The 23,467-nt window shown below is 38.8% G+C and overlaps 1 protein-coding gene across 21 annotated transcripts in view; it reads right to left on the reverse strand.

The window, feature by feature from the left end:
- The window catches only part of LOC121384253 (zinc finger protein Gfi-1b-like), a 169,723-nt gene that overhangs the window by 140,256 nt on the left and 6,000 nt on the right, over positions 1-23,467 (reverse strand). For 20 of the 21 annotated variants that reach the window (XR_005959366.1, XM_041514543.1, XM_041514545.1 and 17 more), the window contains exons 2-3: positions 5,122-5,793; positions 3,730-4,112 (exon numbers count right to left, since the gene is read on the reverse strand). Coding sequence is in view for 20 of the 21 variants with exons in the window: in XM_041514543.1 (XP_041370477.1) it covers positions 3,730-4,112; positions 5,122-5,770 (1,032 nt within the window). In the remaining variant the exon portion in view is untranslated. Of the gene's footprint in view, positions 1-3,729; positions 4,113-5,121; positions 5,794-8,633; positions 8,653-23,467 lie in introns of those variants that run through there. The other variant, XM_041514544.1, reaches the window with a different exon arrangement.

Genomic DNA, 23,467 nt, shown 5'->3' on the forward strand with positions numbered 1-23,467 from the left:
CAGTTTTATTTAAACTGACAGAAACCAGTTTTTGACAACACCTGTCTGTTTATATAACTGGATTATAATCAAACTGTGTGAACATGTATAAATGAAGATTTAAGCATCAAATACAAAAAATGACAGAGCTGCATACCAGACCTGGGCACCTCTTTATCCGATAAGTTTTAGAATCATTCCATTTGATACTGACAAAGTGAATTAGTTTCTGTTTTTCAAAGTCTCCACCAAAGTCCTAATTGTAGTAGGGCATAAGTTTAATGATATTAACCAAAAGCAAACATGCAATGCAAATTCATGTGCATAGAAAAAACTTAATTTATGCTAGATAAAGAAGTCAATGACCCAGGAGTGACAAGGCAACTTGATCACATTCTTACTAAAATCAGGATCATCTCAAAATTTCAAACCTTACCTGGCCTCACCATCAGACCAGGCACATTTCAAGAGTAGTGAAGCAGAAACACATGCATGTTACTAGTCAGTCAAAACTACTCAATGTTTATCCATTTCCACTAATTGGAAACTTTAGAAGAAAAAAAGATTTTAAAAATCGAAAATCTGCCAAAATTAGAAACAAAAAATCATCCTTTCACCAGCCTAATTTTTTTCAGCAGCAAACAGTCAAATGTTACATATCATTTTCAATATATACCTTTATATTAAATAATAAAAACTGTCAAGTGTTGCATATCATTTTTAAAATATCTCTTTATATTAAATAATAAAAACTCAAGTGTTACGTATCATTTTCAAAATATATCTTTATATTAAATAACAAAAACATACATGACGATGTAGTTGATAAAACCCTGGATAACCGCTAATGTCTCTCATGACAATGTACATTTGTTGTTTTATTTACAAAAATTAAATTGAAAACATTAACTTGCAGTTTGCAAACCACACCGCCTTGTTCGGGATGGACAAAACAGTTAAGAATTAGTCCAGATGCCTGAGATGGGGCCATATCTTGTTAAAAAAGTGACATTAAAATTGGCCAAAAAATATTGACACAATCAAACTAGCAGCAAGTCGCTCGCATATTATCATAATACAGAGTTGCATCTAGGATCTAAAAAAAGGGGGCACTGTCCCTCGCCTTCTCCGAAAAAAGGGGGGACCAAGACTCAAAGAAGGGCTACATTAAAAAAAAACCCGCCTACATTTAAAAAAAACACCCCACAATATACGTAAATTTGCTTATTCAGGGCTTGCCACTTGCCGAATTTTAGGAATAATTGGTGATTTGGCAAAAACAATTTGTGTAATAATTGTTATTTTGTTGTAAAATAGCTATAGGTTTTGCATTTTTGAGATAATTTGGCGAAATTTTCTTATCACCCAGAGCTAGCCCTGTCATTATAGACAATGTAACTAAAGAAGACTTCTTAGAACTAGTCTCCTTTTCCGAGTTTTCATCTGGCTCACAGTCACTGTCCGACGAAGAGGTGGTGGGTTCGCAAGTCTCCACTGTTTTCTCTTTTTTAGACTTTGTGAATGAAAACTCAAAGAGAGTAGCACTGGCAATCCGCTTCGACATCTTCGATTCTATCATTCATGAACGTCGCAAAAACGTGCAGACGACTCTCCATTTCTGGTAAAATGTAAAAAAATAGCTCATCGGCTGATATAAATAGCCTGACCAATGAGAAATACACATACAATTACTACTCGGAATTGCAGAGAAATGGAAGGGGGCCCTGCATGGGAGAAGTGTATTAAAAAATAAAATAGCAATCTCACAGAGTTCCTGAAAGTGCAGCCGACAGCAAGTTTTCACGGGATTCTTCCCGCACGCTCTTTGTATTTTTGCCAGATTTTACAAAGGTAAGCGCAAATGTCGCAATCCAGCACCCTAAATGCAACTCTGCTAATACTATTAGCCAGAAAGAAAATGTACAGTGAATACCATTTGAGTCTGTCCTAAATGAAAATGTGCCAGTCACCAAATGTTGATATATTACTGCACTACCAGTCGTGTTGCAATGGCTGGAACGAGAAACAGCCCAATGGGCATCAGGCAAGTGCTTTACCACTGGGCTACGTTCCGCACCTACAGCATGTCCCCTAATGCAAACTTGTGATTAGAGTCAGGGATGACAACTGTAACCTCACTGTGTTTATATGACGGTTTCTGCTTAGAATACACAAAATAAGCACAACTTATGCAAATGCAGGCATGTTGACAAACACCTAAGGCACTGTGCAGGTGAATAGGTGAAAACACAATGTTCATTACAAATTGTAGTTCGCCCCAGCAGTCGCGGTGTGTTTTGTCACACTGATTCAGTTTCAGTGTGTTTCTTTTTTAACCTGCCAGACCCTAAAATCGATGGTCGCCCAACGACTATCTTTGTAAAATTCTTAGTCATCCTCAGCGAATAAAGTGACTTGTAGGAGTATATGCTAAACATTTTACTGAAAATAAAATACCTGTAATGCACCATAGCCACGGTTCAACAATAAACAAGCTGCCCGCCACCCCCGCAATCCAGTGGTCCCTACAATGCATGTGCTATGAACAGTCAACAGTTCACTTTATGCTGGTAATTTACATGTATTTTCGATCATGTCCAATGATGCTGAGATTCAAATACTTAGTAATAACGGTGTAGTTACTATTTTAATATTTACTTTTAATCTGTTTTCAGTTCGCAAAGTATATTTTATTTTTAACAATAAGGAAAAAATACATCTTGAAAAAAAAATCCAATCTAGTCCATAGCAAAAAATATGCTGCAGAGAATAAAAACATCTGCAGCATTTTCCACGGGTAATTACAGAGATTTTTCATATATCTTGAAATCTTTATTAAAATAATATTATTAAAACTCTGATCAGTTCAGCAAAACCGGAACTGTCTATGAATGTCAGACCGACAACATCTCCAGTTCAATTAAAAGATGAGTCGGCTTGTATTTCATATCAACCTTTTTCTACCAAATTCTGAGAGGCAAAATAAGGAGTATGTCTTTACACACAACGATATATGGTAACCAAGCTTTCCTTTTTTTTGTTTTAATGGTGTGGTGCCACACGGCTGCCCTCCTTTAATTTTCACCCAGCTAGAACACTGCATGGTGTTTTTTATAACCCTATTATGCCTGTAGTTAATAAATGTATGTGACAGACTTTTATAAGGGGTAGCTTTTTAGTGGACAACACTCCCAAAACATACTGAGGTGACGACAATCGAGAGTAGCACAGTGTTTGTAAAGTTGGAGCTAATTTTTAGCATGTTTGTCCTGATGTGAAAATTTGCAGAAAACATTTTTTTTTCAAATCTTGATTAGCAATATTTCTAGTCAATTAAAAATTTATTAGCAACTACTGTTTGATATTTTAAAATTGTTTTTAACAAACTCTCAAACTTGTGTACTGAATCGTGATGCGATACTAACAAAATGTTCGCTGATCTGTGAAGACAAACAAAATACACCTCAATAGTTATTTGATGGACATGTACAACAATTACAAATTGTTTTATCTTAAGGAATCGTAAATGTTTCTGGACACATACAAATATTCACTAATGTGAAGATCTTTTGATGTCCATGTTCAGTGGACTTGTGAAAATTCTGCTTCTTTCTATCAATGCTTTACAGTAAAGTTGGGGAAAACCATCACTGTTTTTGAAAATCATACACACCCTGCAACATGCCTACAAATGCAAAGGAGAAATTTGAAAGATGATCCTGATTTGAAATGAAAGAAATGATTATTTACCTTGAACTGTGACATGAAACCTGAGGAGCCAGCAGTAGCAGACTGTGAACCGTCATCAATGACTCCCTGTGAACTGTTCGAATAATTAACCGAGGAGTCCAAGCCAAGAGACAAAGAGTCTTGTAAACGATCACCAAAGTCACTATCAGTAGGATCTTGCACATTGTCCTGAGTGTCTAGCGATATCACAGAGCTCACATCTTCCTCTTTCACTGTGGCAGACAGTGGCAAGCGAATACTTTCACCGGTGGCCTGTGATGAGCTTGGAGATGGGAACGACAGGGAGGATGTTTGCTGCTGCGTCAAAGAGGAGTCTCCTCCTTCAGAATAAACAGTCCTCATAGAGGACACATCAGCCGGGCTGCTGCCAGGATCAACTTTGTCTGAAATGAAGCAACTCTGCTTATTATCCCTATCAACTTTGTCTGAAATGAAGCAACTCTGCTTATTATCCCTGTCAACTCTGTCTTCTTATTATTCATAAGGCTTCTAGAATATTTACAAAATCCACTAACCATGGGATCAGTGACTTTAAAAATTTACTAGCCATGATTACAGATTCACTAGCCCTACTTTACTGAATACAGTTTTACTAATAGTAATAATCAGATATGTTACCTAAAGGGGGATATAACAATTAAAAGCACCAAGTTTGGGGGGAGGAAGTTGGGGGCAGGATATTCATATTTACAAAATAAGACAAATGCAGCATTAGACAAAAACAATTTCACTAGCCGTCGGGCATGGCAATAGTAGTTATTTACTATCCCACCATTGAATATCACTAGCCATGGGAGTGGTGCTACCATAATCTAGAAGCCCTGAAATTTCTATCCCTGTTATCAACTGTCTGAAAGTAAGTACCTTAACTCTGCTTATTATTCCTATCAACTTTTTCTGAAAATAACTGCTTATTCTTCCTATTCCTGTTATCAACTTTATCTGAAATTAATTAACTCTGCTTATTATTACTATCTGGAAGTAACTCTGCTTATTAATCCTATCCCTGCTATGAAATTGCCAATAACCTCAATATGATTCCATTGATCTGTAGAAAATAGAAAATAGAAGTGTTTGTATCTACGTTAAGTGAGCAGCAAAGTAAATGCCTAATAGTAAGGATTTCTGAATGTGTTCGCCATTTGGAAATGTATCTGATATTGATGTTTTGTTAACATTAACCAAAAGAAAAATTCTAGTAAATGTGGTTTACTTAAGAAATGAACACAAATAATCGTTGGTGCATCACTGGCTGCACCGGTTATTGACCACTGGTTTCCCCGGTTATTGACCACTGGTTGCACTTGTTATTGATCACTGGTTTGCCCCGTTATTGACCACTAGTTTGTTCGGTTAATGACCACTGGTTGCACTTGTTATTGACCTACTTACCTCTTTTAGCAGCTGGTGAGCCCTGCTGATGGTTAAATTCGATGGATGTTCGTTTCTGACCCGAGGCTGGGCTGGAGGAGAATGCAGTGTCGTTTCTCGACGAGGAGTCGATGGATCGAGGCTGTATCTGATCAGGAACATGTCTCAACTGCTGTTCAAACGGGTTTCCTAACTTTATTGATTCCCTCCCATGAACAGGACTGCGGCTCAAGCCAGATGAAGAATAACCCCTCTGTCCATGGTTAAAGGCACCTGAACGGTGACTAGAAAACCTCTGGTGACGTGGCGTGCTGGCATGGGAAGTGACCATGTCCGGACTATCTCGCAGAACAATCGTCACTTCATCCGCATGTGACTGTGAAGTTCTTAGTGCACCACTTGGAACTTTGTTTTCACTGCCTCGCGCTGACACAGACGGTTCTTTACGCAGGGTCTTGAATGCCTTCGTACAGTAACTCTCACTAATAACGTTTCCTGAACTCTGAAGCATCTCACTGAGCACATACCGTTCCTTTTTATGATTGTCTATCTCCACAGCCAGGTAGCCACTCAGTTCCACACACTGCTCAAAATCAATGTACTCCCGACAGAACTTCTGCATGGCTTCAACGAATGAAGTAAAGAATTTAACAGAGTACTGTTTATCCATGGTGCAATTTCACTTTTCCACCTCTGTAAAAGAAAAAGTATTTGTCAAAAATTGATCATTTAAAAGATATTTATAATCCAATAGATTTCACAACAAAATTGAAAAATATAGACTAAAAGTAAAGATTTAATTGATCTTAACTCATGATTTTTAATTACCGTACTGCCATTTGTTTATTCTGGAATTCCTAATAGAAGATTAGAAACTTTTCATTTTGTTTGGGACATTATCGCTTATAACAATACAAGTGATAGCATTCGTCATTAAAATTATTAACCTTGGGTCCCAAATAATATTTTACCCATGTTTGAAAGGGTAGCGACGTCACCTCTTGCATGCACTGATTAAATAAATACAGTAATTTAACGCTAGGTGCTTTACTTTGATTAGCCTGAAATGTCAAACATATATCATTAAATGCTCACAAATATAAAAAAGTATTTTAAAAATATACATATTTTAATGTATATTAATTAACAAAACAAAATTATGTAGTATGTTCAAGCAAAAATGACCACCTACGATAACCAAGTACATGATTTGTCAGTTCTGTGATTTTAGATGAGACTGTAAACTTAACCAATAGTATTACAAAATCTTAATTATTTACTGTAATAAACCATGTCGGTTGATAATGTTCATTACCATTTTAGTGGCTCCACATTATTTGTTGAAGAACTTTGTTTTCTTCAGCAGTATGGTGACATGGGTCATGATTCACTACATGCTAATGACATAAGTGCCTACACTTTGTTCATACCATTGAAGACTAATATTACGAGATGTCAATACACATCAGATTGGTAAAAGAATACATCACAATACCGCGTGTTAAAAGGGCTCTAACTTAACAGCAGCAATTGCCGTGATTGAGATATAAATTGCCGAGGCCAGGAGCATCACTGACAGCAAAATTAATATATCTGGTGTGCATTATCTGTCAGTATTTAACATACATGCGTACATTTGAAATACGTACATGCAGCAAAATAACCTTTCATTCATATTTATTTGCTACAAAAGTTACTTTTAACAAAATTGCCATAGGCACATAAAATTACTGTTTCACCCACATTACATCATCCACGACCCTCCACTTATTTCTAGGCTTGCTGAAATAATCATGTCTAGAAATAGAACTCACCTATATCAGGGACCACAACTCTTGAACACACATTAAGGATGCAATTAAATCTGGGTAGTTTTATTTTGGTATTTGTAAAGAACACTAGTTAATGAATACATACAGCAATTTTCATAAAATTACCTCTTGAAATTGCATAAAAGAAAAGTCAGTACTTGCACTGTGAATTTTTCATGAATTTAAAATAAGTTAGTTTGCTTTGTTTAAAGACACCACAAGAGCACATTGATTTATTAATCAGGGATGAAAGCAAAGGCTGAAATATTTTTCAGCTGAGGACATATTTTTTGGGGTGCAAAAAAGGCAGAATTCCTCCTAAAGGTGGCTAACTTTCATCCCTGATTAATCATCAGCTATTGGATGTCAAACATTTAGTAATTTTGACAGTGTCTTAGATAGGAAACCTGATATATATTTTTCCATTAGTAGCAAGGGATCTTTTATATGCACCATCCCATATACAAGATAGTACATACCACAGCCTTTGATGTACCAGTCATGATGCAGTATCATGCACTGACTGGATTAAAATAAATATGTAGTTTTTTCGATATATCCTTATAAATACTTCTTTTTTTAATCTTCATCCAGAATTAAATGTCTTTCCAGTGAGATACAAGATATCTTTGATTTGAACACTATTTTTAGCTCCCCTTAAAGTGACAGATCCTAGTTGTTAAACAATATGTCATGATGTTCACCATTAGAGCCAGTCTTAACAACTAAGGTCAGATATTATCTATATTGTATTGTTTAGAATATCAATTTCGGGACACCTGAAGTGTCTATGATGATCCTGGTGGTTGTAATGCCATAAAATGCACACACTTCTGAGAAGTAACCCAGGAATTCTAGCTATTTTTTATTAATTCACTTGCTCTGGGGCCAGTGGATTTAAAAATTCACTGGCCATGGTGAAAAATTCACTTGCTAATTAACTGTTGATAAAACAAACAAAAACCCCAGTAAATTAAAATAATTAACTTTTCAATATACATTTTGCATACTAAGATCATGTTTAATCAATTTGTCAATTTACACAACAGCTGATTAGGCATACTTTATGGTTTGTTTAGAAAAACATGCAAACAATTTGCATCAGTATGGAATAAAGTTACCTATTAAACATTTTAAAATTGTTTTCACTAAAACCATCTAAGTTATAAAAATAATCCATATTACCTATTACAGCTTACAATTAACAGCATTAAATTTTAAAAACAAATTAATATTTTGTCATAAATGAGCATATATTTATTTACTTATGAATACAAACTCCTCCCCCCTCCCCAACCAGAAAACCCCCATCTTTATTAGCATAAATTGTACCTGTGTATGTATTACAGTTTAAGACTTACACCCCCACCACCACCAAATTAGTAGGGGTGCAACAATATGTCCAAAACCGTATCGCAATATATTATGATACAGCAAATCCGTATTGCAATATAGTTACTATTATTTAATATTTATGTAGAGTTTTACTACATTGTGTGTTAATTTTGTGATGATGACTTAATTAAGTGTGTGGTAAGATTAGTACACGTAGTTGCACCACTAAAGCGAACATCCATCTTACACCATTTACAAACTGACACCCCTCCTGGATTTCACTTGTCCATCTTACACCGTTTACAAACTGACACCCCTCCTGCATTTCACTCGTCCATCTTACAAACTGGAGAAAACTTGGTGTTTTCTCTTTTATAGATACATCACCTGTCCTCGGTGCATATTCCCTACGATTAGTAGACTGGTCCAAACATCCCAACAGCCAATGGGATGGCTTAAATTCTTCCACGGTGTACCCTTCCTGTTCCGGTCACACGACTACAACTTCCTTCTTTTCCCTGAGCGAATCGCACAGAGAACTGGAAGAGGAGAGGAAGGGTGGGAAATCATTCCATGAGGACAGGTGATGTATCTATAAAAGAGAAAACACTTCAAGTTTTCTCCATTTCTTTTCAACATCACCTGTCCTCATAACTAGTGCAGCATTCAACAGATGGTGGCGGGTTCCATACTCCGAAGATGTACAAGTGTTCACCCCATGGACCGGTAAGAACTGACAGTGGAAAAAAGAAAGCCAACCAAAATTAGCCCATACTCCAAACGATGCATAACAACCAATATCCATGCTGTTAGTATTGACAGTGGGAAGAAGGCATCCGTCAGTGGTATGGAGGAACGAAGTCGTGAAGCACGAAAAAGGTCACAAATTCGTTCTCCAACAAGGAAGTTCTTAAAGGTGGGTAAGCATCACCACCGCGGATGCAGGTGTTAGTTAAACAACCAACCAATAATTGTATACCAAATGGAAACAAATATGGTGGAAGCATCCATCAGAACATTAAACCAACAAAACCCTGATTTTTTCTTACTAGTAAAACGGTGGAGAAGTTAGTTCAATTAATAGGAAAACAGGTCATTAGTGTACAGTTCATTGACTAACTAGTGTTATCCATACACCGCAGATGCAGGTGTTAGTTAAACAACCAACCAATAATTGTATACCAAACGGAAACAAATATGGTGGAAGCATCCATCAGAACATTAGACCAACAAACCCCCGATTTTTTCTTACTAGTAAAACAGTGGAGAAGTTAGTTCAATTAATAGGAAAAAACAGGTCGTTAGTGTGCAGTGCATTAACTAACTAGTGTTATCCATACAAAATGTTCCGACACCAACCAGTGCAAAACTTCAGAAAGGTGTGCAAAAACAATTTGTCAAATGAAGTCCTCACTTGTCGATTCAATGGACATCTTGGGGTACAGTCCTGAATCCAACATCAACGACGACGAGGACAACCAGAGTTAACCAAAGTTTGAGCTGCAACCACCGGACCCAGATGATGGAATCCCTCTACATCTTCGGTCGATACATCCTGCAGATAGTAGTTAGCAAAGATGGAATCGGTGGCCCAATAACACCTGGATACAATACTGGAAACCGAAGTGTTACAATGCAGCGACATAGTAGCGGCTAAGGCACGCAGTTCATGTGGGTTAGCAGCCGACGGTGGAGGTAATCCAGCTTTGTAGGCACACAAAATCGTGGATCGGATCTAAGTAGACACTTTGTTCTTAGTAATGTCTTTTAGATGTCTCTGATTACAAGAGAGAAACAATCTCTTTCGATGTTTGCGAAAAGAGGCAGTTTTCTACAAATACAGCTTAAGGGCTCGAACAGAACACAACGACAAGTCTTCCACGTCGTGTGAACCCACGATAGAAGAGAGTGTTGTAACATCATAAGTACGAGGACATTGATCAGGCAGTTGATTTTTAGCAACAAAGTTCATCAAAAGTCCCAATGACACTGAAGAGTAATCGCGATTAAAGCGCACCATGTCGACATCTAAAGCATGCATTTCCTCACACTCTTGCCGCTGTACCGAACCCGAGATAATGTCCATGCATGTAGTTGATACAAGCTTGGATTTGGATTTGGATGATGCTGGCTCGACGTGGGATGAAGCAAGAGGCGATCCCAATCTGGTAGCGGTAAAGGATCTGGTTCCGCAAGACGTAGAAGGTCTGGATACCAGATTCTGCTTGGCCAATTTGGAGCGATGAGAAGTAATCGACAATGGAACTCCTGAAATCGCTGGAGGACTCGTGGTAGTAATATTGGAGGCGGAAAAGCATACGCGTCCAGATTATCCCAGCTGATGGCCAAGGCGTCGAGATCCAGTGCGTTGGAATCCGGTACCGGCGACATGTACGGTCTTAGTTGATGATTGAACCAAGTCGCGAACAGATCTACATTCGGGGTCCACAGTCTTTCACAAACCCACCGGAACGCTTCTGGATTGAGCATCCACTCGGTGCTTTGTGGAGCGGACGGTGTGGACAATGTGTCGGCCAGAACATTTGACACTCCTGGGATGTGTCGTGCTCGGAGATGTAGCGGAATGGCATCTGTCATCTTGAACTACCGATTGATGTAAGCCGCCGTTGTCACATTGTCGGCTGCTACCATTAGTGTTGCATTTATCAAGAGATGACGCCAATGACGTATCGCATTGAACACTGCCAGAAGCTCTAGCACATTGATGTGAAAACTTGATTCCTCGGCAGACCACAGCCCTGACGCTGTCTGACTGTTGAGATGTGCTCCCCAACCTTCTCTTGAAGTGTCCACAAACAGATGGTGAGTCACTTGGAATGGCATCAAAGAGACTCCTCCTAAGATGTTCGACGGAGTCAATCACCATTGTAGACTAGAACTTGTAGACTAGAACTTTGGATACCGCTAATTGAATCTTGTTCCATCAGTCTGTAGGAACCTGAAGGAGTTCCAGATCGGTACGTATCTGAATCCCAATGAATTGGGAGATTCTGTGTTGGTAGCAGTAGCGATTTTTTCTGGTCGACAATCCATCCGAGACGGTTCAAGAACTGAAGTACGTAGCTGACTTGGCCTGCTAACTTCGTCTTGTTCTGGCACTTCAAAAAGACAGTCGTCCAGGCATGGGTAAAATGATATACCCTGCTGATGAAAACCCGCCAAACGGCAAAACTATCCATGCACTGGACCATAGTAAATAGTCGCGGTAAAAAAACAAAAACAGCGTGATGGCGACTGGATAACTTCCGGAGCCAGAGGAAGTAGGGACTGACTGGCAACACCACCGGATGTAGCGATCGATCTGCCGAATATATCGGTAATGTCATCGAACAACCACCGGACTGACGCATTCTGTCGTCAACACCAACCCGGTACGCATGTAACATCGAATCGATGCCGTAGCACAACTGACTGTGTGGCTCAACAGCAACAGCGGCAAACCGACAATCGACAGGAAACTGGAAAACAGTTTGTCATCAGGCGGAATGTCTGTATCAACCTCGGAGCGAGACATATCGTCGAAGGTTCCATGCGACTAATATATATACAGCAGCAAGGCAAACACGCATAGTCATATGAAGTAAGAACACCGTATCCTCAACCACAGATGAAACTGGATCATCATGTGGAAATTCATCATAACGGCGCGCATAAGCTGACCAATGGACAGAAAGGCAGTCACTGGAGACGGAGACCATGAAAAGGCGCGTCGGAATCCCCCAGGAACCTGCAAGCGAACATCAGACGAAGATCGGTGACAACAGTCCATGAGACCCGTGATAGGCCATAAAGACTGACTGCGTGCACAGCTCCGGTGAGACGACTCACTGGTCATGAGAAGAGTATGAAGAATGCTAACCCGGTAAAACTGCTGAAGTCCCTTCCACAGTAGCCGCTGGCGACGTAAACAGCAAAGTAAAGCCACAGGATAGAATGCATCCGGAACATCAAGACAGGCGAAGTCTAGATGGGGCCGGTAACAGTTGTCGCTGGAAACAGCACTGAACCCGCCTTCTTTTTTTTCGTTTTCTTTTTAAAATCGCAGTAACCGTGAACAACGTCTTCTGCAACATCGTCGGTAGCACCGACCTGCAAAGTACCGGCTGTCAATGAACATCCGAAGCAATCATCGGTGTCGGGCCCATCTTGGAATGCGTCGGCGGATGTAGCTGAACCGAACCGAACCGAACCGTAAACGGTCCCGTCTGGAACCCTCAGAAACTGGAAGCCCCTTCAGCCAAAATCAGCGACGATAATCCATGGAGCCCGTGAAGATTTAATCACAACATCCTCTGGAGCTGCGTCGGTAGCAATCATGGGAACCAGTCCCTTCCGGGTAGGCGCCGGTGGCCGAGGTAGCGATGGTAGAAGCTCGTAACAACGGATAAACAGACCTTCATAGTCATATTATCCGCGGTATCTGTACTATCCACGACAGAACCGTGTGGTTCATTCTCAGGGAAGTCCCGCAAAAAGTACTTGAAGGTCATGGAGACCGTGAACGGCCCTAACGGGAACCAGAGGGTGACCGTGAGACATGATTCTGTATACTTCGCGACCGATGACGGCGACTGGAATAAGCCGTAGATCGTGGAAACGGCTCCGTTCACAGCTGCGATGCCCAAAAACAGATGGAAGTAGATTGGCGATGATCCGCAGTGGAATCCCTAGGCAGTCGAGACACTGTAGCATCCGTTGGTGCGGTAGCCGTGGTCACCGCAGTAGACACTGGAATAGTAACCGGTACCGTCACAGTAGCCGTAGGTCTAGTAGTGGCTTGTAGCGAAGTTTCTTGAACCATAGTCGGCGTAGCTGGAGGGGAAGCCGCCGAAACAGAATCCGATTTCTTAGCCCGCTGAGCCAAGACCTTCAAATAGTTGTCAATTCAGCCGGTCCGAGAGGAAGACAGAGTAGACAACGTGACTCAACATCACAGGGTGACCGACACCCAGGACAGACGTCATGCGGGTCTCCTCCCGCCAGAAAGTTCCTGCATTTGGTACAGGAACGCATAACTCTAGAAGAGCTAGTATCCGACATTCTCAACAATACTGTAATGAATAAGCAAACACATAAAAATGCACAAATCCAGTAAACAAATCAGACGCCAGTTTAAACCAGCACACATGACAAAAAAAATATATAAAGTGTAAATAACACTTAAAATAAAGTGATTACCACCAAATAATGGTATAATAGCAAGTAACAACATTAAAGAATGTGTCACCACAATAATCAAAACATAAACCAAAGTAATAAAACAGATGGCTCAGATTACGACAGAGCAAATAAAGAACGTCCGAACCGCTAGAAGCGAAGGAAAAAGAAGGAAGTTATAGTCTCGTGACCGGAACAGGAAGGGGTACACAGTGGAAGAATCTAAGCCATCCCATTGGCTGTTGGGATGTTCAAACCAGTCTACTAATCGTAGGGAATATGCACTAGTTATGAGGACAGGTGATGTTGAAAAGAAATAAATTTTCATATATGGCTTCAGTTTACTGACATTTTCAATGGTTGGCTGTTGACAACAGCCACACACCCGCAGCCTTAGCAGGGCACAATATTTCACACGAACCGTCATTCTGTTTCGCGTGTCGGTTACACAAAATTTAATTTATGCGAACCACAAATCGGTTACGTCGGTCGTGACCTGTAGATGTTCAGAAATTAAAACTCGCAAACTTCACAATTACAGGAAATTTATTCATGCAGACATACTACTAGTATTCCAGCAAATGTTTTACACTGATTTTTAGTACTTATTGCACGGCAAATCAGTAGACAACGGTATATTGCAACTGTTGTAACTTGCAACCGAAGGCTCAGTATAGTAGTGAGCCGAAAGTTTTAAAGAAATGTGCACGGACCGCTAAGGTGCCTAAATTATCTACTGCTATTCTATCTCTAAAAGAATATATGTAGACATAATACATGATTGCCTATAATTTTACAAAGGTTGAAAACAGTTTTAACGTAAACAAAAATGCAAAAATGTCACAAAAGCTGAAAAATACTAAAGATAAAAAAAACAAAAAACCTTGTTCCCATTTTAGCCATAGATTTTGGTGCAGTTACAGTCAATGCTAGGTTCCATTTTGTCCAATGTTTACATTTGGAGCGTTTCATTCCAATGAGCAGAATGTTATCAGCGCATGCACATTTCGTGACCCAGTTGCACATATTCTCAAAGTTACTGGCGTATTGTCTTTCCAACACTTCAGAAATATTCATCACCCTTTGTAATATTTAGAACTTGGAACTGGTGACTTGGTCCTATCTATTAATGTTAGGTTTGACTGAATTTCCATGACAATGCTTTGACACACACCCCCAGTGACAGTCCCATATTTCTTAAACTTTAGGTGGCGTTTCGTTTTGTACACTATTGAATTGGTTAGATGGACTTCTTTTCACTTTCTATTTTTGTTGAAGGACATAGTCTTTTTCTCCAAGTCTTTGTTGTAGACTTAAAACCCCAAAGTGTGAGACTGATATGGACTGTATGGTGCCAAAAAAAACAATTTTTTTTTTTAAATATTTTGGGTACGTAGTTTTACCATAGAATTATTTTTGGGTACGTAATTTTACCCGTTTACCCTGCTAGCAGAAACACTTAAGTAATAATGTGCATAAATTATATACTCTTCAAAAAAAGAAACGCAAAAGGGTACAAATGGGTTATAACTCCGATTTTATGTTTCCTACCGGTTCATGCTTTGTGAATATAAGGTCATTGCATGTCCCAAACACATTCCCACGGTTACATTCGATAAAACGCAGCTACTGTACAATAAAGTTCCAAAATGTGAATATTCGCAAAAACGCAGCCACGTGCAAACCATGTCACCACTGCACGTGCAACATGAACACCGACAGTATAAAAGTGCAGGGTGTTCGCTTGCCTGGCCTCTGTATCTGGCCGACAGTTGACAATCCAGGACATGCCACGTCTCAGTGAACCGCAGAGAAACAATGCCATCGGCCGACTAGACGCAGGCGAATCCAGAATGGCCGTTGCCAGGGCATTCCAGACTGTGGGACCGTTACCAGCAACATGGATCAACACGTGACCTCCCTAGATCCGGTCGACCATGGGTCACTACCCCCGGGCAGGACCGCTACATCCGGGTACGCCACCTTCGGGAACGATTGACTACTGCCACCTCCACAGCCGCAGCAATACCAGGTTTGCGCAGGATATCCGACCAGACCGTACGGAACCGCCTACGTGAGGTAGGAATTCGTGCCAGACGTCCAGTTCGAGGTGTCATCTTAACACCACATGCACAGGGCTACATTGACCAGATCCTCCGGCCACACATCGTTCCAGTTATGGCCAACGCCAACGCAGTGTTCCAACATGACAACGCCAGGCCTCACACAGCACGGCTTTCCTACAGAACAATAACATTAATGTCCTTCCTTGGCCATCGATATCACCGGATTTGAACCCAATTGAGCATCTATGGGACGAGTTGGACCGACGCCTCCGACAGCGACAACCACAGCCCCAGACCCTGCCCGAGCTGGCAGCAGCCTTGCAGGCCGAGTGGGCCACCATCCCCCGGGACGTCATCCGTACTCTGGTTGCTTCAATGGGCAGGCGGTGCCAGGCAGTTGTCAACACACGCGGAGGCCACACCCGGTATTGACTCCAGATGACCTTGACCTTGGTGGTGTGTCCTATCACTTACTCACAATGGACTAGTGAATTGTGAACAATCCTGCAACATTTGGTAATTATCGGACTCACCATTCAATAATTAAATCAATTTTCCAAATGTTACGACAATGTGGTTTTGCGTTTCTTCTTTTGAAGAGTATATATCGTTTCATGCGCATACCAGTCCAAAAGCTTTGTGCGAGCATTCCTTTAAAAGGTCATTTCTCAGTTTAGAAATGTAAACATCCGTATTGGGACATATTATTCACTATTAGAGCTTGTATTTCCTGATTTCAGCGTCAGAGACTCTTTGTTTCTCTGTTACAACTTTATTCAGATGGGATACAGGTTTGTAGATTAACCAAATTTAGTGTTTATTTTCACAGGTTCAAAAAGTCCGAACCAAAATGTTAAAAACTATGAAAAATGCTCTCCTACCTTTATTTTTCGTTAGATTTTACCCACATTTTGTCCAAACAGAAATCTTGAATAAACCATTACAATGATAGATTCCACATACTACATAACTATGTCACCTATATCAACTTCGCTGATATCGCATAGGGCAAAAAGCATGTAATTTTATATTAATTATGTCACATACTCTGGAGGCTTTCACCCCTATTGAAGAGTATTCCATAAAAAGAAAAAGAAAAAAAAGGGCAGACGGCAGAAAACTGCATGTAGTTTGCCCTATGCTTTCTCAGGGAAGTCGATACTGGCGACATCGTTAGTCTTATAATAGTTATATGTGGAATTGGTGTCACTGTAAAGGTAGGAGAGTAATTTATTGTAGTTGTTAACAATTTGGTTCGGACTTTAGGGTCTGTGACCAACATGGGAGTTAATATGGAATCACATTCAGTCATAAGGGACCAAAACCTTACCGGCTCTGTATAGGACGTTCCTACACAGCATGGTTCTGCACAGGACGGTCTATAGTATATGGGTTAATTTTTTTAAGATGGACATATTTGTGACCAAAAAGTGAATACTAAAAAAAATTCAGTTTTCTATTGTTCTTTCTTTATTAGTTATTAATATATTACTGGTTTTGATGTTTGCTATCAAGCAGTGCTGTTGATAAGGGACAACCTAGTAAATTTCCAGTAGTAAGAGGCTCATGGTAGTACACACTCAACTCCGTTACATGTTAAAAATTTAAGGAAATAAGTCTTCTAATTTGTAAAAAAGTTCTAAGTAACTGATTACCTAGAAGCAAATTTAATTAGGATATCAAGTTGCTACCATGAACTGATCTAAACGGATGTACTAGTGATGTAAGGAATGTTTTTTTCTTGCAAAGAGAAAAAAATGGCAGTATGGCTTACTTTTGTTTCTTATAAGCTTACTTTTGTTTCTTATAAGAGTACAAACAGGCACATGTTAACTTTTATATTATTAAAAAATGGAACAGTTTGTTAAGTGCGTGGTAGTGGGTACGGGGTCTTATTGTGAAGTCATCATTATTTCATAGGAAATGGCATGTTTCAATTTTGAACGGTGTTCATAATAAAAAAATTAACGGAGGTGTGGATATTTTGCATGTTATGTCTTGTTTGGGATACAGGTTTTCAATTTATAAAAACAAAATGTCTAATATGTTTTAAAAGCACGAGCCATTATTATAAAGGTGGAACACGGTTCTCCAGATTAATAATAACACAAGTATCTCACTTTCTTTGAATAACTGAAGTTCATTATGTTCAAGAATCTCTTTGTATTGCATATTATATAATCACGGCTACTATCAGACGTCTTTGGTATTTGAAACACTAATTCAAAACAGCATTTAACAACCTTATTAAACAACAACACACGAACATCAAAATCTGGTAAATGATAGAACATGTGAACTTTGAACGAACTAACATTTAGTAAGAACAAATAAAATTCAGCAACAAGTAATAAGCAAATTTTATAAACCGTCAATCCTCTCGTGAACCGCTTTCCAAATGTTTTTCGGCACTTGAGCTAATTTTCTCTATGGAATCTTTAGTTTTCCTGTGAGTTTCTCATCTGTTTCTGTTAATAAAACTTCATGTGTTACACATTTCTTCAGCCTGTATTTATTCACAATTTTTCCAGATATCAGATTTGCTACTGTTCTAGGATCTTCATGTTTACTAAGCTTTAGTTCTTCCCTCAATTCATGTACAATGCTAAACTGGGTTAGCAGCTCCCTACGAGCAACTGGGGGCATCTTATTTTCTCTAATAATTTTATCTACTCTACTCCTTGGACTGTTTGTTACTGTATCATTTTCTCCTGTGATGGGTTTGGTGTTTTGGTTTTTTTAGTCTGTGTAATCGTTTCCTGTATTTTTGTTTTCTAAATTCAAATATAATTTTTACTAGATCTCTATATGCTTTTGCTCTATCCCTACGGACTCAACTTCTCCCAATTTTCCTTCTTCCATCTGAATGTGTCCCAGCAATTATACTGTCATGAGGAGACTGGTGGTGAGCTGGCCACAATAAATGCTTTCACTTTCATTTGGTGCAGTTTTTTTGCTTTGTGAAGGTGGTAAGCATTTCTCCATTTCTTTTGTTGTTCTTATTTATCCCTCTCTGTCAAGTCATCTATTGTTTTCCCTTTCTTTTGTTCAGTTCTCTACTTCCATCTTTCTTTATTTAAATATTCAACATGTTTTTCTTTGTTATTTTGTATTTTTTCACAATATCGTCTCATTCTCTCCTTGGCTGAGAGTGGCATTGTTTAATGTCTCACAGAATGCTGAAAAAGACAATGTGACTGTCATTAGGGCCTAAAAATATTTACATTTTTCCATTACAAGGTGTGTAAAATGTTCATTTAGTAGGTCGTATCTATCCTAAAATAACTGGTATAGTAACAAAATTATTCTGGGTACACAAGTTGTCTAAATTATGGTAGCCGAAGCTTGAAAACAGGAAACATCACAGACGCTTAGTTCGTGGTGAGTTGTAAGGACTCGTCCTCCACAAATTGTTCCTTTAGTGCAGTACAGCATATTTTGTGGCCAGTAATGTGTAAAATAACTTATTGGTCATGATTAGATACATGAATGTTATCAAATAAAGATATGTGTTTTCAGTTCTGTTAACTCAACACCGTTACGGTATGCACAAGAGTAACGGTGTTGAGGTAACGGAGTTGAGGGACATCGTCAAGTAAGGGGAATAACCGTCTCCGATTTGCATTTCACACTACTTCATCAGGTTGGTTTAATTAACAAAATGACTACACATCTGTTGTAAAATTCTGTACCTTAAGAAAAGCATATCTATTGTATTACAGCCTGAACGGTGTTGAGGATGAGAAAACCTACTTATTCACTCTATACTTGTATAGTACAACTAACTTACCTCCATGGAAGAAATCTGTAGCAAAAATGCTGCCATCATAACTTTCCTGCCAAAACACATGTAATGACATCATTTCCTCTGACATCAGTCTGTAATAGACTTGCTAATGGTTAAAACATGTTATTGTAACGGAGTTGAGTGGAAATTGTGTGACACCCTTTTAAGTTGTTAATTTTAAAACTATTGGGAGGTTTTGATTACTAGGATATATATTGGTTATTTGTTTTCATATCAAAACTACTAATTTAATCTCTTTAGTTTTTTGGTTATTACGGTATCACTTTGGGACATGCTTAAAAAGTGGTTTTTTCATGGATGTTAATAATTTATTTGGCTTTTATTTATGGTTAAATGGATATTTTAGAGAATTTTATTGTGTAATAAATCAAATAATTACCGGTTTATAAGTTTTAAGTGAGTTTGGTGAAAACCAAGCTGTATTTCGTGTTAAAATTATCAGTGGGACAGATCTGTGAACAAAATATACCTTTAAAAAAATATAACCCATATGTTGCAGTAAATGGTTACCAGTTGACATTTGTCTAAATGTGTACTGAGATATGAGGGGGAAAAGTCAATAATAATAAAGAAAATATATGTATATTGTGGATAATACTCAATAAAATATATATGTGTATATGTATATCGTGTGCACGTGTACGTGTATTAAAAAATATATATAGTGATGACAGCTCTATACAGGACATTCCTACACAGGGCGGTCTAGTATTGTATATAAAGAAAATATATGTATATTTGGGATAATACTCAACAACAACAAAATATATACAAAATGTATATATATACAATGTGTGCGTGTGCGAGTATTAAAAAATACATATAGTGACGGCGGCTCTGTACAGGACGTTCCTACACAGGGCGGTCTAGTATTTTATATACTTCGATATGGTGGAAAACACATTAACAGTAAAGGGAATAAATATATATTTTGTATATAAAGAAAATATATGTATATTTTGGATAATACTCGAAAAAAGAAGAAGAATACAGTCAAATCCACTTAATTGCATAGCCCCGGTGCATGTCAAATTTATGCCAATAACCAATTATCTGACAGAGACCCACTTTCATATTATACCCAACGGTAAACTTTACAAATGCCTTGTGGACAGTCTATCTTACTCTTAACTGCAGAACATTGTCTGAATGCCAATACATGTATGTGTTTCATTTGTTTATATATGTATTTTAAAATAATAATAAATAAAATAACAGTATAAATGTTGTAAGATCAAATATTTTTAATTCTGCATTGTTACAAATCTGCAGGTGTGTTTATTGATGCCATGTCTAGCTACTAATATTCATGTTGCAGTTTGTTGCACAGCTTTTCCAGTTCACACCTATTGTTCTGAGGGGTGTTGAGTAGTGAAACTGTGTTACTTGGCAGAGCGCATTGCTATAAGCACTACGACGAGTCTTGTTGCACGAGATGTCAACTTGGACATCACCTGTTCTAGTAACCGCTTTTACTTTTTTCTTCTTTTAACATTAGTTTTTAATCAACATAAAACATTCTGCTTTATTCTCTGTGCAATTACAATTGTTTCTGGTAAAATATTAAAGGTTTGTGGAACATTATATGCTGGAATTTTCTAGATTGAATGGTTACCAGTTGTTTGTCTACATGTGTACTGAGATATGAGGGTGGAAGACAGTAATAATAAAGAAAATATATGTATATTGTCGATAATAATCAATAAAATATATATGTGCATATGTATAACACGTGCGTGCGAGTATCAATATATATATATATAGTGATGACGGCTCTATACAGGACGTTCCTACACAGGGCGGTCTAGTATTTTATATACTTAGATATGGTGAAAAACACATTAACAGTAAAGGTAATAAATATATATTTTGTATAGTACTCAATGCGTTCGTGTTGACACTGTATAAAAACGTGTTCATGGGTACACTTTGCCGCATAAAAACTCAACTTTGCCAACCAATTTTTTTTAATGTACTTTTCCCAATTAGATAGACACCAAGAAAAATGCAACAAAACACATTTTGATATTTAAAATATTACTTTACTGTTAAAACAAACTGATACGTAATTTCAAGCCACTCAGAAATCCGCAAACACTCTCCGTATTTTAAAAAAGTACTTTCTGGTTCCTTTCTTGTTGAAATGAATGCCATCTTTGTGAAACTCAGCCGGGTATTGGATGTTCAGACCAATCACGTTTTCCAAACATCTTCCTGAGCTGTCTGTTGATGGAATTTCTCTGCTTAATATACGCTCTTGAGGTAAGCCCGGGAGATTTCTCAAAGTTACCTCGTCTGCTAATCTCCGAGACGTTTGAATGATTGTTCTACTGCACACAGTTTATCGAATATATCTTTTGGTGAACTGCATAACATCAGGCTGAAATTGCTCAACATCCTCCATCATTCCATTACGGATGTTATCCGTTCTTAGTCATCCACGCCCAAAGAAACGGAACTCGCTTGCGATCCTCAGATCTCCTGAACAAAACTGCTCCAGTCTTCTTACGTAGCTGCTTCTAAACAAAACGATTTTGGCCATTTCTAAGTATATATTATCGATCTCAAAACGTGTTCTCTATAAAAGGTTTAAAAGGTAGTAGCAAGCCAAGTCTTTGTTACTCTTTTATGTATTTCAGTTTCATTATTTTGTGTTGTCACAAGCAGTAGCATGATGCCACATAAAATTTGTACACATGTATTAAGTCGGCCCTGTATTCTGTCAACACATCACAATAAAACTGCTTGTACATATTCACTTGTGGTTAAGTGGTTAATTGGTTGTTTATTCAAGTTAATTATAATCTGTTGGTATGTGACACTGTCTGACGTAAGTACTATAGTACACCATTATGTATGAACATGAATACAATTAACCATCATGAAGATGTACTTGTGCCACCTGGAATCCTGAGAGTTTTCTTATACTTGTAGAACTATGTCTCCGTTAATAGATTGAGTTATAAATAAAGACATACTGGTATATCTTCAATTTAAATGCTACGTGTGTATATATGTATATAGATATAAATATATAGGTATAGATATAAAGGTCTGTATTGTGTTTGAAGTACCGTTATGCTACCTGTGTATATATGTATATAGATATAAATATATAGGTATAGATATAAAGGTCTGTATTGTGTTTAAGTAAGTACTGTTATGCTAAGTGTGTATATAAGTATATAGATATAAATATAGGTATAGGTATGTATTGTTTGATGAAATGAATACTCAGGTGTAGCAATTGGGAATAAATATTGTTTAAATCATATCTTTAATTAACTTCTAGGTTTACAAATGTGAGCTTTTAATCTCTCAAGCTATACTTGTCCAGCATTCGATGAGAGAACACGTTTCCCAGTACTTTTTTTTACCTTTTAAAAAGGTTTTTCTAATGGGTTTTTCGTGTTTTTTACCATTACCAAATGTTGCAGGATGTTCACAATTCACTCTAGTCCATTGTGAGTAAGTGATAGGACACACCACCAAGGTCAAGGTCATCTGGAGTCAATACCGGGTGTGGCCTCCGCGTGTGTTGACAACTGCCTGGCACCGCCTGCCCATTGAAGCAACCAGAGTACGGATGACGTCCCGGGGGATGGTGGCCCTCTCGGCCTGCAAGGCTGCTGCCAGCTCGGGCAGGGTCTAGGGCTGTGGTTGTCGCTGTCAGAGGCGTCGGTCCAACTCGTCCCATAGACTCTCAATTGGGTTCAAATCCGGTGATATCGATGGCCAAGGAAGGACATTAATGTTGTTCTGTAGGAAAGCCGTTGTGAGACGTGCTGTGTGAGGCCTGGCGTTGTCATGTTGGAACACTGCGTTGGCGTTGGCCATAACTGGAACGATGTGTGGCCGGAGGATTTGGTCAATGTAGCCCTGTGCATTCAGGTTGCCCTGCACGTGGACCAGGTCAGTTCTGCCAGTGTGTGAGATGGCTGCCCACACCATGACACTACCCCCGCCGAATCTGTCCACTTCCTGCACGCAGTTTGCCGCATAACGTTCACCACGACGCATCTTCCATCATGACGTCGGAGCAGAAATCGGGACTCGTCACTGAACCACACCTGTCTCCATCGCAGTTGAGGCCATTGTCGATGAATCTGGCACCACTGCAGTCGGAGTCGACGGTGTTGTGGTGTTAAGATGACACCTCGAACTGGACG

Source organism: Gigantopelta aegis, chromosome 10 (assembly GCF_016097555.1).
Source record: "Gigantopelta aegis isolate Gae_Host chromosome 10, Gae_host_genome, whole genome shotgun sequence".
NCBI lineage: Eukaryota > Metazoa > Mollusca > Gastropoda > Neomphalida > Peltospiridae > Gigantopelta > Gigantopelta aegis.